At 45.0% G+C, this 18292-nt stretch overlaps 1 protein-coding gene across 1 annotated transcript in view; it reads right to left on the bottom strand.

The window, feature by feature from the left end:
* Positions 1-8201: 8201 nt before the first annotated feature.
* HS3ST6 (heparan sulfate-glucosamine 3-sulfotransferase 6) overlaps positions 8202-18292 on the bottom strand; it is a 35086-nt gene continuing 24995 nt past the window's right edge. Inside the window, exon 2 of the mRNA XM_027863068.1 lies at positions 8202-9091. Within this exon, the coding sequence (XP_027718869.1) occupies positions 8473-9091 (619 nt within the window). The 3' untranslated portion in view covers positions 8202-8472. The remainder of the gene's footprint in view (positions 9092-18292) is intronic.

The following is an 18292-nucleotide window of genomic DNA, read 5'->3' as shown; positions in this document are numbered from 1 at the left end:
GACTCGGGGAGCAGAAAGAGACATATACTTTTTGGACATGGCCAATGGGGGAATTGGTTTTTCCTGACTATGCACATTTGTTATAAGGACTTTCCCCCTTTTTCCCCAATGGAAGAGAGGGGTGGGAGGGGAAAATGAATTTTTTCATTGAAAAAAAAATTGAATTAATTTAAAAAAGACTTTAACAAGAAGAGACCAGGGTCCTGACTGGCTAAATGCTTGACTACAAAAGTTATAGGAAGAGTCAACTTCAGGACAGTTCAATGGATCATATGCTCTTGCCCCCTCATCTCCACTTGGATGTCCCATAGGCATTTCAAACTCAACACATCTAAAACATAGCTCCTTAGCTTCCCCTTACACTTGTGCCTTCTCCAAACTGTCCTATTTCTATTGAGGGTACCACCATCATTTTTTCATCCAGGTTCGTAACCTCAGAGTTATCTTTGACTTCTCCCTCTCCTTCATTTTTCGTATTGAGTCAGGTGCCAGATTCTATCCCTTATCTTCACAATATGTCTTTCAATAGTCCCCTTCTCTCTACTCACACGCCATCATCTCTTGCCTAGCTATTATCATAGCCTCTTAATTGAACTCCCTTGTCTTATCTGTCCTCCGAACAACTGTCAGTCGAATACTGCTTTCTTACCCTGCCACTACCTTGACACCAGAGCTTCAGTAGATACTTATTGTATCAAGGATAAAATGCAAACTCCCCAAACTAGCACTTAAACTAGCAACCCAGGCATGGGCCACACCAAGTCCCCAGGGGCCCTGCCTGCCCATGACTGCACCCAGCTGTATGGCTCATTTGTGTGCACCTTAGTACAGGAGGATCACCCGAGGTGTCAGACCTGGAATGAGATGGATCTAGAGTTCTAGGTTTTGAAATAAATAGTTCACCCTCTGTTTCCTGCTACTACATTTGCATTCTGGCTAGAAGTCCAGCCCGCCATGCTGCTGGGCCCATTCCCCTCCATCTTTACCACCCTCCATTTTATGTCCATGCCTAAAGTCCTGCTGAGCACTCTGCAGACGGAGAAATAGAAACTCTAATGGCACCTGCATCTTCCGTGGGAAATGCAGAATAACTGGGGCTGGTAGATCTCAGGGAGGGCTTCTTGAAGGAGGTGATTTCAAAGGGGTTTTGTAAAAAGGATAAGGGGAAGTGCATGATTTGGCAAAAAGGAGGAAACAGCAAGGAGGAACTGATCTGTGTTGGAAAATCAGTGTCAGGGGTGGAAAATTTCTGATAGAGAAAGGATTCCCAACCTGGGGTATGAGTACCATCAGGGGATGTGAGAAGCTTGTCAAGAGAATACAGACGTATTTGGTCATTTCAATAGCTTATTAAAATTAATCTCTTTATTATATTTCTCATGTGCAATTGCATGCTAAACTCTAGAATGTACTTCCTTTCATAAGGGGATAGGAAGGTTTGCTGAGAGCTGAAGGGTACAAATGGAAAAAGATTGGGAGCCTCTGAGATAGAAGGTCTTATACTGTAGGGTGGGGCTGAGGATATGAGCCTGGGTGTTATATGGGAACTGAGATGTGAGGTTCCAGGGGATGTGGGGAGAATGAGGACACTAATTAGCAGAAGCCCTTAAATCACAAGATTAGAAGTTAGGGAAATAGCTCTGGAGATCAAAGGATGTGAACAGAGAGTTTTCAAAAGAAGGAAAAATAAAGCTATCAACAACCATATGAAAGAATGCTCCAAATCACTAATTATAAAAGAAATTCAAATTAAAACGTCTCTGAGGTTTTACCTCACATCCATCAGATTGGCAAAGATGATAGAAGACAAAAATATTTATTTTCAAGGGTCTGTGGGAAGACAGGCACAGTAATACCCAGCTAGAAGAGCTGTGAATTGGTCCAACCATTCTGGAAAACAATTCGGAATTTTACTTTAAAAGTCACTAAACTATAGAAACCTTTTGTGGAGTAATATGCCTACTGGACTTACGGCCCAAAGAGGTAAAAGATGAAGGGGAAAGTCCCATCTGGACAAATATTCATAGGAGCACTTTTTGTAATAGTAAAGAATGGGTGTCCATCAATTGGAAAATGGGTGAACAAATTTTGATGTGTTAATGTTAAGGAATATTATCATGCCAAAAGAAATGACTAGGAAGAAGTTAGAGAAATTTGGGAAGACTTGTATAAAATAATAAATAATGAAGGAAGCAGAACCAGGGAAACAATTTAAAACATAACCACAACAATGGAAAGAAAAACATTGAAAGACTTTGACTCAGTCATGACTTCAAGAGACTGATGGTGAAGGAAGCCTTTTGGCAGAAATGGGATGAACTAGAGGTGGGGAATGAGGCACATATTTTCCAGACATAGTTAATGCATTGATTTCTTTTGTTTGTACTAGTTACAAGGGAGGGTTCTATTTGTGGGGAAGCCAGTGGGTAGTTACAGTGATGAAAAAAAAGAGTATCAGCAAAACATTTTAAAAATCAAATAGAGGGGACAGCTAGGTGTCACAGTGGACAGAACACCAGCCCTGAAGTCAGGAGGACCTGAGTTCAAATCTGGCCTCAGACCAAACACTTGACACTTACTAGCTGTGTGACCCTGGGCAAGTCACTTAACCCTAATTGCCTAAACAGAAATAAATAAATAAAAATCAAATTAAAAAATAAAAATAAAAATCAAATAGAAAAAAAAGAAAAAGAACTGAATAACAGACCTGCCTAACACAGTGCTTTCCATGCAGTAGTTGCTTAATATTTGTTGAACTGAATAGAAATGGAGTCTACATACACTTAAAGGAGACTGTTCCTTGTAATAGAATGTATACTAGAATTGGAGTTCGAATACTTAAGAGCTGAATCCTCAAGTCGCTACCTTAATGTCTTTCAACCCTGCTTTAGTACACCCTGGCCCAGGGAATGTAGCTCAAGCCAGGCCATGGTACTCCAGCCTCCATCAGGTCTCCCCCACTGGTCAATGAAGTCTCCTTGGTCCATATTCCCAAGAAACTCCATCATGCTCCCTTTCTCCAGGCATGGACCCATTTTCCCTCACCTCTTGAAGGTCCCTTAGAGGTAATCAGGCTCTCACTCTTCAATAGCCTTGGAGAAGCTGTCCATTCAGGGGGTTTTCTGACCCAGTTTGGATCCCAGTGTCTTGGCTTAAGTTTCCTGAATGTGGGGCATCATTGCGATTTGGAAGCAGCTAGGTGGCATGGTAGATAGAGTGCCAGGCCTAAAGTCAGGAAGATGAGTCTTTCTGAGCTCAAATCTGGCTTCAGATACTTACTAGCTGTGTGACCCTGGGCAAGTCATTTAACCCCGTCCACCTCAGTTTCCTCATCTGTAAAATGAGATGGAGAAGGAAATGGCAAACAACTCCAGCATCTTTGCCAAGAAAACCCCAAATGGGGCCACAGAGTTGTACACGACTAAAATGATTTAACAACAACAAATCATTGAAAGAACGCAAGAAACAATGGGGGAGAAGAGTTTGGGAAGAACACTCATCTTTGAGAAGTCAAAATAATTGAGAAGTTTCTAGAATCTCATTGGCAAGACAGCATTAAAGAAGTAGGAAGACAACAACACAAAACAGAAAAATGACACATGTTGGAGAAGATGTGGGAAAATTGGAACACTAATGCATTGTTGGTGGAGTTGTGAAATGATCCAGCCATTTTGGAGAGCAATTTGGAACTATGCCCAAAGGGCTATAAAAATGTGCATACCCTTTGACCCAGCAATAGCACTTCTAGGGCTGTATCCCAAAGAGATAATACAAACGGGAAAAGGACCCACATGGACAAAAATATTATAGCAGCTCTTTTTGTGGTGGCAAAGAATTGGAAATTGAGAGGATGCCCATCAATTGGGGAATGGCTGAGCAAGTTGTAGGATATGAATGTAATGGAATACTATTGTGCTATAAGAAATAATGAACAGGCTGACTTCAGTAAAACCTGGAAAAACTTGTATGGATTGATGCTGAGTGAAATGAGCAGAAACAGTAGAACATTGTACACAGTAACAGCCACGTTGTGTGATGACTAATATTGATAAACTTAATCCTTCCCAGCAATACAAGGATCTAAAACATCTCCAAAGATCTCATGATGGAAAATGCTATCCACATCCAAAGAAAGAACTGTGGAGTTTGAATGCAGATCGTAGCATATTATTTGCTATTTTTTTTCTTCTGTTGTGTTTTGTTTCCTCTTTCTAGTGGTTCCTACTATTGGTTCTAATTCTTCCTTACAACATGACTAATGTGAAAATATGTTTAATAGGAATATATACGTATAGCCTATATCAAATTGCATGCCATCTTGAGGAGAGAGGTGGGGAGAGAGGGGGAGAAAAATTAAAAACTCAAAAGCTTATGGAAGTGATTGTTGATAAATCAAAATAAATTAATTTAAAAAAAAGAAGTAGGAAGAGGGACAGCTAGGTGGTGCAGTGGATAGAGCAACATCCTTGGAGTCAGGAGGACATGAGTTCAAATCTGGCCTCAAGACACTTAACACTTACTATCTGTGTGACCCTGGGCAAGTCACTGAGCCATTGCCTAGCAAAAGAAAAAAAAAGAAGTAGGAAGAGATAAAGTGACTGGCAATTGGATTTTACTTGAGACTCTGCTAATTTCCAGGCAGAGGCAGGTGAACGATCTAGCTTTCTCTTCTGAGAAGAGTTGGGAAATCTAGTATAAATAAATAAAGCTTTGCAATTGAGCTACCAAGGGCCTTAAACAAGCATGACCAAGAGGCAATTTGCCGGGACAATTAGCCATGAGAAATACCAACAAGAATAGAGGATTGGATACCTCACTTTCAGTATGGTGTGAAAAGAAATTTTATAGTGATCCTTCAGGGAGCGTGCTGTTTGTGTTTCTGCCTCAGCTACCCATGCACGACGTTCATTTTGTCTCTCTCATAGAGCAGAAGTCAAAGAGGCTAGAAGAATGGCTCTTTACACTCCAGGTTACCAGAGAGAATGAAATCTTCCTTGAAAAAAATGGCAGAAGTGCTTGAAAGGAGAAACAAAAAATAATTTTAAATAATAAATAAATATTTTAAAAATAATTTTAAGTAGGGAAAAATCCCAACTTGTGCCAAGATGCTGGAGGGTAGAGGGAAGGGAAGAGGATTAAGCTGGACTCTCGTAGGAGATAGCAATTTCTCATTCTCCAAGGAAAGACAACAGGAAGCTACTGGTGCCATCAGGAAAGAGGTCATTCAATTCAAGAGGCAGGGGAAGAAGAAATGAGCAGTAATGATTGAGGACTCCCATCTTGAAAGGGACTGAGGCAGTCATTTGTCAGTCTGCCATGAACAATAGAGAGGTCTGCTGTATTCTGGATCATATATCCAGAATATGATGGAGAATCTCAAGAATTATTAAGCCCTATCTATGACCACTACCCATTCCAGGAAATTCATACGGTGACAAATGATATCACCAGAAGAACACACAAACAATTCCTGAGGAGTGTGAGATCCTGGGCTGGAAAGTGAAGGTCTTAGGGGTACAACTGGTCTTTTAATTACTGTTGCTGTTTAAAAGAGGGATTCAGATGGGAAGAGCAGGCTTGGGAAGTGAAGAACAACTGGTTAAGAAGATGGCATCTGGGAACGGAATTTCAGACTTCCAAACCACAGCTTAAAACATAGGAATGAATTTGTTGATGTCCTGGTTAGTTTTCCTGAACTAGTTTCTCTCTCTCTCTCTCTCTCTCTCTCTCTCTCTCTCTCTCTCTCTCTCTCTCTCTCTCTCTCTCTCTCTCTCTCTTTTATTCTTTGTTATAAAGGACTATTGAGGGCATGGAAGAGCTGGGATGGTGAATGGCTACACCGAGAAATGTACATGACGTAAAAACAAAATATATCAATTAAAACTTTAAACTAAAACAAAACAATAATGGTAGCCAGGAAAAGAATGCACCTAATGAGGAACTGGGTTCTGACCTGACTGACTGCTGAAATAGGAACAATGGAAACCTTGGGGCAAGTGACCATTCCACTATACTGTGACAGAGGAAAGCAGGTTCTTTCTGATTTTCGGCGAGCAGATTGCAGAGAGTTCAGAGAGAGGATAACTAGGATCCAATAACCTCATACTCTGGGGGTTGGGGCAAGGTTGGGGTAGGAAATCAACCCAAGAAGGATGGGATCACTTGACTTCATCAGGAACAGGTCATGCCAGACTAATCTCATTTCCCTTTTTGACAGGGTCACTAGACTGGGAGATCAGGGGAATACTTTAGCTATAGCATACTAAGATTTCAGTAAGGCATTTGACAAAATCTCTCATGTTATCTTTGTGGACATGATGGAATGATATGCGTTAGATGATGCTACAGTTAGATTCATTTAGAGCTAGTTAAGTAACCAGGCCCAAAGAATACAGTGGCTTCCTGTTACTTCTAGGATAAAATACAAACTCTTTCATTTGTTATTTAAGGTCCTCCATAATCTACCTTTCCAGCTTTATCTCCTACTACTCCCCTTCACATAGTATCTTCCAGTTAAACTGAACTGGTCCCTAAACTTGATATACAATCTTCCTCCCTCAGTATATTCACACAGGCCATTCTCCATCCTTGGAATGCATTACCTCTTCATTTCCATCTTTCAGAATCTTTATCTTTCTTCAAGATTCAGCTCATGTGCTACCTATTCCGTGTACTCTTTCAAAATCTGATCTTCCCCAATAGAATATCCCTAAGTAGAATATGTTTCTTGAGGTTTTTTCCCTTGTATCCTCAGTATTTAACACAGTGTTCTGAATATAATAGGTGGATAATAAATGTTTGTTAAACTGAATTGATCAAAAAAGTCATTAATTAGTCACTTGCACCAGAAAAGCCAGTTTGGCATAGTGGATGGAGAATTGGCCTCAGTACTAGGGAGACTTGGGTTCATCTTTGATACTTACCACCTGTGTGACCCTGGGCAAGTCATTTAATATCTCTGGGTCTCAGTTTCTTCATCTATAAAATGAAGGGGTTACACTGGCTGACCTCTGGAGTCTTTCTCAGCTCTAAATCTTTGATCTCTGAAGCATGGGTTGGGGAGGTAGGGTTCCAACAAAAGGTGAGAAATCCTGTCTCCCATGAGTCAGGAGAGGGCTATCAGGATCTTGAGGGTACCAAAGACCATGCCTTATGAGAGCTGGTTGAAGCAGCAAGGATGTTTAGCCTAGAGAAAAGGAGATTTAGAGGGAACGTGATAGCTGTCTTTGAGTATTTAAAAGGACTATCCAGCAGATGGGGGATTAGATTTGTTTTGCTTGGCCTCTGAGGGCAAAATTAGAAGCTGAAGGGAGGTAGATTTAAGATTGATGAAAGTAAAACTTTCTTAGAAAGAGTTTTCCTGAAGCAGAATGGCTTGCTTTGGGAGACAGTGGATTCTGCTTAAATGAGGTCTTCAAGTGGAGACTGGAGGTCCCCATTGGGAATTTGGGGATGTCTTTAAATGAATGACTTTTGAGATCCCTTCCAGCTCTCCGATTCTGTGATTCTGTGAGATGAGAAGCACGTGGAAGATAAAGATTAGGGAGATGAGAGTTTAGCATGAGGGCAGAGAGGAGAGATGATGATTTAGTGAGAGGGATTGATGCAAGGCAAGTGATTAAGTTTGGGAGATGAAGCTTGGAGGGAGGGGGGAATAAAGAATGAAAGTTTTGGGTAAGAAGTCAGTGTGGTGAATGAGGGGTTAATGAGGGATGAAGGTTTTAGGTAAGGAGTCAATGTCGTGGCTGAGGGTTGGAAATGGGGTTTAGGGTGAGAAGTCAGTAGGAGTTGAAGGCTTTAGGGATAAGTTTTAGGGTGAGGAATCAGCAGAGGAAAAGGATTTGGAGGATGATGTTTGTGGTGATCAGTGTGTGTATGGGGAGGAAAGGCAATTTGGAAATTTGGGACAGAGCTAGCTGTTGCTAGCTTCATCACTCGGGTGACATGTCCAGCCATCAGCTAGGTACCAGGGCTAGGCACTTTCTGGGGAAGCAGAGTACAGAATGAAGTTGCTTGGCTGAAAGTCCAATCCCTACCCTTCTGGCTCCTGCCAGTGGGCCCCCAGATTATCCTCAATAAGGAATACGTGGCCCAATGACCATGAGCTACCCAAATATGAAAGAGATTAAAACTCAGTCCTCCCATCTTCCCACTTTTTCTCCCCTCCTGAAAACATATCCAGGCAATAGAGATCACAAGGGTTTATGTGGAAGAATATTTATCTGACTGTTTTATTTCTTAAATATCTCTCTCTACTCAGTAAGTGTACAATTGCTTGCTCTCTACTAGGAGAACAGATATAAATTAGAACCATTGTCAAATTTTCCAAAGCTCAAGTCCAAGGCCTAGATGGGCGTCTTCTGAGATCTTTCCCTTGCCTTGGCGGTGACCCCCACTGCTCTTGGCAGCCCCTGCCCTGACTCAGGGGCTCCCCATCCCACCCCACTACTATTAAGGTATCCATAGTCCGGGTCAGTCCCACCCAAAGTCCTGCCCGGTCATCTGGTAGAACTTGAGGTTGAAGGGCCGATAAAACTCTCGCAGGCGTTGGACCACATGCTCCTCGATGTGGGGGTGGGGTCGGCCCTTGGACTTGCCCAAGCATCGAGGGCGGCTGCTGCCTTCTGGCTTCTTCAGGCAGGGGAAGCCTTTGGTCTCATTGAAATAGAAGTGCTTGTCTGTCACGACCCTCTTGAGGCCCAGAAAATCCTGCACTCGGCCCATCTCCCCTGCTGGGTCACTCACCAGCCTCTCGCCGCTCACAAACAGGAAGTGGGACAGTGGAAAGTACTGCAGCCAGTTGTCCAGGTGCTTAGCATAGATGCCAATGCGCACAGCACTCCACGCGGTATCAACCAGCCCGGTACTGCCATTTCGGAAGGCCAGTGCCTGGAAACTCGGAATGGATGGGTTCTTGGACAACGTCTGAGTATAGTCCGAAATGGCCCGCGTAACAGGGTTTCGTACGACCACAATCAGCTTAGTGTCCTGGGACATGTTGTGTATGCGCCTAGGGGCCTCCTTTGTCACAAAGTAGCTGGGGGTCTTCTCCATGGTGATTTGGCCATCCAGTGTCCGTGGCATCAGGCTTCTGGGAAGACAAGAGGGCAGGGCACATATGAACGGGTTGTTTTAGGACTTCTTTCCCCACCCATGAACTCTAGAAAACGTCTGTCCTTTCCCCCATCCCTGGGCTCTCACCTCTCTGAGCTTCAGTTTTCTTATCTGTAAAACGAAGGGAGTCCCTTTTAGCTCTAATTTTTTCGGTTCAGTGTCAGGCATTATATCTCCTTCCTTAGATCAGCAGCTCCCTGAGATCAGAGCTGTATCTTCCCATCAGAACAGTCCCCCACCAAGAATGAGGACCATGTCTCCTCCCCAAATCAGATCCCATAGAGCAGCCATGTTATATAAGTAACAGGAAGGGCGGCTTGGGGGACCCTGAATATTGGAAGGACAAACCAAGTCCTTCCGTCTGATTCGGGAATTTCCTTTCAGAAGCCCCAGATTAGATCGTTTGCTCAGGGACTAATCATAGAGTTGGGATTTGGGCCATTTACTTTTATCCTGGCATGGTTCATCTGGGTGAGGTCTGGACATCAGTTTCCTGGGTCCATTCGTGTGAGGCTTTGTCTAGGGAGAGGTCTCACACACATGTATACATATATGTATACATGCATGTAGGTATTTGTATATGTGCATATATACATACATATATACACATATACATACACACACATACACATATATTTTTTTATATTTTCCCCCATCTTTTTATATTTTTTAAACAACACTGTCATTCTCCAATAACTGACCCATCCTTCCAACTGGAGATTTCTCCTTTATAACAAAGTAGTTAAGCGAGACAAACCAACAGATTGGCCACATCTGACCACATGTCATCCTGTACCTACGGTCCCCCACTTCTCTACCTCAACAAGAGAGCGAACATTTCAACATCGATAATCTTCCCATGATCTTACTGACTCCCCAGACCTGCCACCACAGGACAGGCATCCTGGCTACATTCCTTTGAACTCATAGCCTATAAAAGGCAGTGTAAAGGGCATTGGATTTGAAATCTGAAGCCCTAAATTCCAATCCTGGCCCTGAGACTTACTACCTAAAATTCTTCATCTCTTTGGGGCCTCATCCTCAGGGGTGGGATATCACAGCCACTCTCCACCTTGTCTCCCAGGGCAGAGGAGAGGGGATGAATTGCCCTCGTGTGCCCTCTTTGGTGGTAGGCCAGGACAAAGGTGTTAAGGGCAGTGTGAAGGGTTTATTTCCCTCATAACTTGTGATTAGAATCCCTGTCGTAATGACTGATGGAATCGTTAGGGCTTTACTACACAGATCACTAATTGGAACAGTAATAGCTGTAGTTCTTCATGTGGAGCACCCATGCTGAGACACAGTTAATCTTCCTAAAACACTTTTTCATCCCATCATTTACCAGCTCAAAAGCCTTGCCAAGTCACCCAATGTCCAAAGGAGGAAAGCAACCCTTCCCACCTTGGCATTCTAGGCTCCTCAAAATCTCCCCCCAACCCTGCCCTGTCCAACGTACCCCCAAACTGCTAATTCTAGACCAACTCTGGACACAGATGGAGCCCTAGTCACCATCACAGCTGACTCCCATCCAGGCCAAATGCTGGTTCCTAGCCCCTCACTAGTACTGCCCAGGAGCACAAACCAGCTCAGGAACTTTCTTCCATCCCTCCCAAAAGAGAATGGATGGTAGAGGCAGACAGAGATCTAAGGGAACCCCAGTGGTCAAAAAAACCCAAATGAGAAGTGTTTAAGGCGTCTGGACCCCTGGACCGGACAACACCCAATGAACATGACCATATGACCACCCCTGCCCTTCAATTATACTTTCATTCTCTGAGATACCTTTGGGGGCACGCTACAATCACTGCATACATCCAGTTTTAGTTGCAAATACAGGGAAGAATGGGAATGTGGGGGGACACATCACCAAGCTTTATCCCTTAGCAAGGAAACCCAGGTTCAAATCCCTGCCCAGATACTTACTAGCTATGTCGCCTCCCAGACAACTAGCTTAATCTCTCTGGGCCTCAATTTCATATATAAAATGAGGGGGTTGGCCTAAATGGTCTCTGGAGGTTCCTTATGGCTCTAAATCCTAAAATCCAGGCCTCAGAATGAGACCCGCCCCTGGCCCTCGCCTGCCCTCTAGCCTCAGTCATAGACTTCACCCCTTACCCCAGCTGAAGAGCAAGCTTTCCTAGCCGTCTTACAAATGCCCACCATTGATGCTAAGATGAACAGAGCAAAAAGTGCAGTTAATGCCGCCTGTTCCCAATCCCAAGGACGCAGCTCGGAGCCCATGGCCCCGTGATCAGTGGGGTAGGGGGTCAGCACCGTCCATCCATCTAGTCATTCATTTCTCTGACAAGCATTTATAGAGCCTAATACTTCGGGGGAGACAAGAGAAGTATCGGGCTGAGCTCGGGGTCTGGCTGGGGAGACAAAACACACAGGAAACAATTACCGAGCGCTAAGAGGTTAGGCTGCAGGAGGCACTCGGTAAATGTTTGCAGAATTTGTTGAATTGAATTATCTGGGCCAGGCTCAGAATGGAGGCAGGGGTAGAAGTGCAGAAAGAGTTGTTTCCCGACTGCTTGGGGACCTAGCTCATTGAGCATTGAGGAGTGGATATATAAAAGTTGGAATGGACTCTGGCCCCTCCTGTTTCCTGCCTCGGGTCTTGTTTTCTTGCAGCGTGACTGCCCCTCAGACAATGAGGCTGCCCCTCTGGGGGGGGCCAGAGGGTCTTGTGAAAAGCTCCTATAAACCACAGGACACCCCCCCCCCAACAAGAAGCTGGTTTGGGGACTGGTCCTTCTTGGGCTGTGTCCAATGCTATATCTACCGGGAACACTGAGAGAACGTGTCTCCTTTGCTCTCCTCGTGCCCTCGTCTCCTCTCTCTTCCCTTGCTCTTACCCTAAAACTCCTAGAGCAACCCCAGGGAGACATAATTTCTCACCTCCTTTTGGGGAAAAAAAATAACCAAAAACATGCTTCAGTGATCAAAGATTTATAGCCAGAAGACTTGGGGGGGGGGGGGTAAAAGATCAAACATCATTTCATAGATTTAGAGTTGGACATAGAGAGGGCATCTAATTCAATCCCCTCATTCAACAAATGAGGAAAAAGACCCAGAGAAGTTAAACCACATACCCAAATGGCAGACAGGATTTGAACCTGGGTCCTCAGGTTCCAAATCCAGCATTCTTTCTCACTCTATTATGACAATGGGGATTCTTCCTCCAGTACTTGCTTAATGAGTGTTTGTTGACTTATTCTCAAGATGTTCCTGTTTGGACTTCCGCCTAGGCTGTAGAAGAGGGAAGAGGATCATTTCCCCAACTTCCAAAGACCTAAGAGACAGATGGAGCCTCCGAGTCTCCAGGGCAAAAACATCTGTTCCCTCCTGAAGGAGTGTGGGGCCAGAACAAAACCTGAAGTCTGTCCTAGATCACAGCCGGGAGACAAGAGAACCAAGGCCTGGCTCCTTCTGGGCTTCAGAAATGAAAGAAGCTATTCCAGCTCCCTGCTTTCTGTACTTTATTGGACACATACTCTGCCCACCATTCAAGGGTCTATGCCTGGTGCTTAGCTCAGCTACATTGGGAAGAGGGAGACAGAAAGAAGAGCCTGAGACCCAGCCCCTGGAGAGCTCACAGGATTAACACAGGGAGTAGTCAGGTATCAGGAGTGGGGAAGGCACCCCTGCTTGGGATATAACCAAAGTGAAGGCTAGTGTAGATGGCTAAGTAAATGGTCCAATGTCATTTTCTTTTTTTTTTTTTTTAGGCAATTGGGGTTAAGTGACTTGCCCAGGGTCACACAGCTGGTAAGCGTCAAGTGTTTGGTCTGAGGCCGGATTTGAACTCAGATCCTCCTGACTTCAGGGCCGGTGCTCCATCCACTGCGCCACCTAGCTGCCCCCTCCAATGTCATTTTCACAGACTTAGAGTCATGGGATAAAATCTCAGAAGTCCTCTATCCCAACTCCATCATTTTACAGACAGGAAACCGAGGTCAGAGATTATGACTTGCTTATGGTCATACAGGATACAGCTAGTCCAGTGCCCTCATTTTACAAATGAGCATATTGAGGCCCACAGAGGTTATCAAAAGTCATAAAATGAATTAGCAGCTGGATTAGAAACCAGGTCTCATGACCCCACAACTATTCTTTCCACTGCAAGGACTCTTGACCTTCTTGTGTGTGCTCTGGACTCCTCTGGCAGTCTGGTGAAATGTTTGGACCCCTTCTCAGCACAGCACAGTTTTTCAAATGCACAAAATTAAATACAAAGGATTACAAAGGAAATCAATTGAAATGTATTTGTCCAAAAAAATTTTTTTAAGTTTGAGGCCCTAGGTTGAGAACTTGGACTTAAGCATGCCAATTCCCTAGGATCATAAGATTTAGCACGGAGAAAGCCCTTTACTCGCATTTTTCAAATGAGAAAACTAAAGCCTGGAGGAATAGGTGACAGATCAAAGGTTATACAGGTAGCAAGGAACAGATCTGGGATCAGAAACCAGCTCATCGTGTAACCCCCAAATCCAGTCCTCTGATCAGCGCTTTCCTGTGGTTAAGGATAGCAGGTAAGCAAGATTTCCCCGGGCAGCTGAAGACTTAACTCCCACTGCCTTCTCCCCCAACTTAGACCCATATTAGCTTTCTCCTTTCCTTCCCTTTCTCTCCCCCAACTACTCAGACCTTTAAAACGATAAAGCTTGAGCCGGGGAAAGGGTAATTTCTCTTCTACTCTAGCCTAGCACTTAACCCACACCAACCACACCCTCAGCACAGCCCCACCTGTGAGTGGGAGAAACCTGGGATGACCAGTTTGGGACAGGTAGAGTGTAGGGGAATCTCTCTGAGGTTCAACAGGGATTTCCAATCCCCCTCAGCAAGGTAGGGAGATCAGATAAGGTATAAAGGAGGAAGGAAAACAGACAAGGGATAGCTTTTAGTGATTATTTCTCACTGTCCTTAGCAGACTTACAGAATCCTAGAATTTAAGAGCTAATGGCACCTCAAGAGAGAATCTGGGCCTGGCTCCTCACTTTACAATTGGGGGTATGGGCCTAGACAAGTAGTTAGCTATTTCACATCCTTAACTTCTTTGGGTCTCAGTTTCCCCATCTGTAAAATGAGGGGATTGTACTAACAACAGACCTTTAAGGACCTTTCTAGCTCTAAATCCTATGACTGTACATGACTAGATAAGTAGCAGAATCAGGAACCTCTGACTTGAGAGCCAGTGTTACTTCCGTTAGACCACAATTCTTCTACCTGGCCAAACATCGTCAGAGCTCCTAGTTCATTCTGGTGACTTCTGAACACTCTGACCCAGAGCCTCAGACAAACATGCATCTGGGGGGGGGGCAGTTAGGTGGCGCAGTGGATAGAGCACTGGTCCCAGAGTCAGGAGGACCTGAGTTCAAATCCGGCCTCAGACACATAACGTTTACTAGCTGTGTGACCCTGGGCAAGTCACTTAACCCCATTTCCTAGCCCCCCAAAAATGCACCTGTACTATCAGGACCCCAATGCAGCTACTTCCAACCTACAGATAGCTCCTGCGTCTTCTTGGGACACAATGAATAAGTACTGAGGTTAAGCACAGTCCATACAGGATCCGTCCCTGTGCGTGGTCCTAACTAGCCATCAGCTGGAACTCATCTCTCATCCTCTCATTGACAAGAGGCTGTGAAAGTTGGAGGTTTCCCTTGGCTATCCTCCCTGAACTACTCAACCAAAGCTGTCCGAGGCTTTTCCTGGTTCTCCCCCTACACAAAGGCTCCCACCATGCTCTGTAATTACTCCACTGTACATTTTCATTAACTTGTACCTTGCCCTAAATTACCTCCATTAATTATTGATACCCCTCCTCCTTCCCATGAGGGACAGCTTCCTGGACTCCTCCAGCCACTGACAGACTCCCTTTAATTATGATGGTGCTAATTCTCATTAACCTTTGCCAGGTGGCTCCAGAATATTGAGCAGAATCCTGTGGTGCCCAATAGAATGCTGAGTGGATGCACCCAAATGGTCTAAGGGATCCTTCTAATACAGTTTTCGTTTCCTCACCTACCCTGCCTTCCGTTACACTGATTGTTCACAGTCCTCCATCAGTTCAGGCAATCACATCCCCAGGACCTCAAAGAACTCATCTTGGGGAAAGATGTTACCTAAGAGATCTTAGGGTTAAAAGTCCCGACCCTTACCCATCTGGGGGTCAGTGTCGGAAGTTGATGGTTCCCCAGTGATCAAGCAAGTCACATTGCAACAGGATAGACAGCAGCGGGATGTGGTGAAAAGAGTCCTAAACTTGCAGGCAGGAGACCAGGGTTCATTCAAATCCCAGCTAAGATGTTTATTAGCTCTGTGCTCAGCTTCAGGTGCCCCGTATTTAAAGTGGGGATAACAGCATTAGCACTACTTCTATTTCAGGGTTGTTGTGAGAAAAGCACTTTGAAAATGACAAAGTACTGAATCAGTGTGAGGTGTTTATTTATTATATGGTGGTGCTGGTGACGGGGCAATCAATACCAGAGTTACAAGGTGGCAGCCCCTTGAGGTGATGGAGTTTGGGGAGAGGTAGGGTAATCGGTGATGGGGTGATGCCAGATGGCCAAATAACAAGGTGATGACATTGGGTGCCAGGGTGATGGGATCACCCTGGGAACCAAGGAGGCACTCTCTTAACAACTCTCAAAATGCCTCTGAGTCTGCCTCCTTTATTGACTCAGGCATGGTGGGGGAATGGAAGAAGGGGAAAAGGAGTTAACGAGCTCAGACTCCCAGACCCTCTAATTGCCATCCCTGTAGATGAATTTCCAAAGCCCAGAACAAGCCAGCAAGCAGGGTTTCTGTTCATTCCTAAGAGCCCTCGTATTTTATTCCAGGGAAATTTCAGATCTCAGTGGCGTCTGCCATCCTGGAAGCGTGCAGCGTTGCCCCTCTCCCTGGGCCAAACAAGGCTAACGGGGTGGGCACACCCTCCAGCCTCTGCCTTTCTGATTCGGGTTGGCAGCCGGGTTCTCCCATCAACCCCACCCCGGGGAACAATTCCAGCCTGTGAAACCCATCACCCAGAACTAAGAACCCAGAACCCCATAAATTCCATCCATTGATCCCCTTCTCCCCTCTGGGAGCAACTTTAATCCTTCAACCCCGCAGAGAAACCTTCAGATGTTTGAAGACAGCTGCTGCATACCCTCTAAACTTCCTCTTCTTTAAGCTAAAAAACACCCTTAGCACCGTCAAATGATCTTCCTTTGGTATGATCTTGAGACTCGTCCCTCATCACCCTGATTGTACTCCCCTAGACAATTCCTTCCACTTGCCGATTTCTCTCTAAAATGGGACTCTCTCAGAACTGTACATAATACTCCAGGTATGGTCTTTCCCAGTTAGAGGACAGTGGGATTATCATGTCCCCTCTCTCATTGTAGACATTTATATACATACATACATACAAAGAGAGAGAGAGAGAGAGAGAGAGAGAGAGAGAGAGAGAGAAAGAGAGCACTGAGATTAAAATACTTAGAAGCCATATGACGCTTTTGGTTCCTGTTGGGCAGGTGATCACTTAAGACCTCTTAGGTCTTCACATGAGTTATGGTACTGGTGTGGCGAGTTGGTTGTCAACATCTCAGAAAGTGCTTTCACAGTGAATTCTCAATATATCATCATGGGTAGGAGCTTAGTAACTGTGCCTTAGAACTGAGGCAGCTGATGAGGGAAGTCCCTCGGGCATCCCCTGTGGCAGTTCCTGGCGGAAGGCTTGTTCAGTAGGTGTGATAAGTAGAAGATAAGACTGGCATGCTCTCCTAGGCAAGCCCCATTCAGCTAAATAGGAAAAAAAAAAATAAAATAAAGAGCCAAGAGCCTCTGAGCAGACACACCCGCAGACAGACACACAACACTGTCACCCATCCCCACCAACTGGTTCATAGGATATTTGGATTGCAAGCTGGAAGGGATTTTAGATCACTATGTCCAATCTCCTTATTTTACAGAGGAGGAAACTGAGGCTGAGCAATTAAAGAACCTTCTCTGGGTAACATAATAAAAAGCAGGCTGATATTTGAACCCCAGTTCTCAATATTCTGACACTAGTGTTCTTTCTACTGTTAAAACACTGTGTTAGGCTCCTCAGTAATGCAAAAATAAAAGTGGGGAGGTGGGTAATTAGGTAATTAGGGGGAGGGGAAGGGAAGAGAAGAGAAGTGAGGGATTCCACAGAATGATAAGCACACTCCCCCCTGCCCTGGGGAAGGACAGGTGCAGCCTCATAGTGTCTGCCATTTGAAATCCTGTCATAGCTCACCTGCCCTCCCACTCAGCGTCTGACTCAGACACAGGTCCCCAGGGGGCCTGTGACAGGTGTCCTGCCTGTGACTTCATTAGCTCCAATAGGCAGGCTACAGTCTCCTGCTGGCCCCCTCCCCTATCCCCTTCAATTATTCAAAGCAGAGGAGACTCAGAGTTCTCCCTGAACAACAGCCTCCGACTGAGGAACATGGTGTAGAGTGAGATGAATTCTAGAATTGGAGTCAGAGGACCCGGGTTCACATCCTGCTTCTACTATTGTGTGACCCGTAGGCAAGCCACTTAATCACTTAAGCCCTCAGTTTCCTTGTCTGTAAAATGGGGGGACTGGAAGTAGATAACCTCCAAGGACCCTTCCAGATCTAAATCTTAAGATCTATGTATGGTCTTGGGACTTTGGTCACCCACCGCTGAGGGGTAAGGGAGAACTGAGAAAGGTTCATTCCCCAGACACCTCCTTCCTCGTCTCTACTGCAAAATGAGAGAGTCACTGGATTAACCCATACCCCCACTGCACATCCACACATATATACTCCCTCTGGGAATGTGTAAGAGCAGCTGCCTTCCCAGACTCAGTCATCCCGGGATGCCACAAGGGGCTAGAACCTCCAAAGGCTCATCTCTCAGAAGTGATCCTTCCCTGCGAGCTGGGAGGGATCACTTCAGAGCCACAGTTGCTAGGGATGGAATTGGAGATCACCCAGCCCCTTTCATTTTGCAGACAAGAGTCTAGCCATCTGAACCTATGTCCAAGGTAATAAATAAATTACTTTCTTTTCCTTTACTGCCGCCGAATTTCTGAGCTGCAGAGAGTACACCTGGAAGTGAGGGAGAAACATCTAGGTCCACCCCTCCATACACACACACACACACACACACACACACACACACACACACACACACA

This window comes from Vombatus ursinus, unplaced genomic scaffold (assembly GCF_900497805.2).
Source record: "Vombatus ursinus unplaced genomic scaffold, bare-nosed wombat genome assembly UNPS02014770.1, whole genome shotgun sequence".
Lineage (NCBI taxonomy): Eukaryota > Metazoa > Chordata > Mammalia > Diprotodontia > Vombatidae > Vombatus > Vombatus ursinus.
The sequence above is the reverse complement of the archived record's forward strand: the minus strand, read 5'-3'. Positions and strand labels throughout refer to the sequence as shown.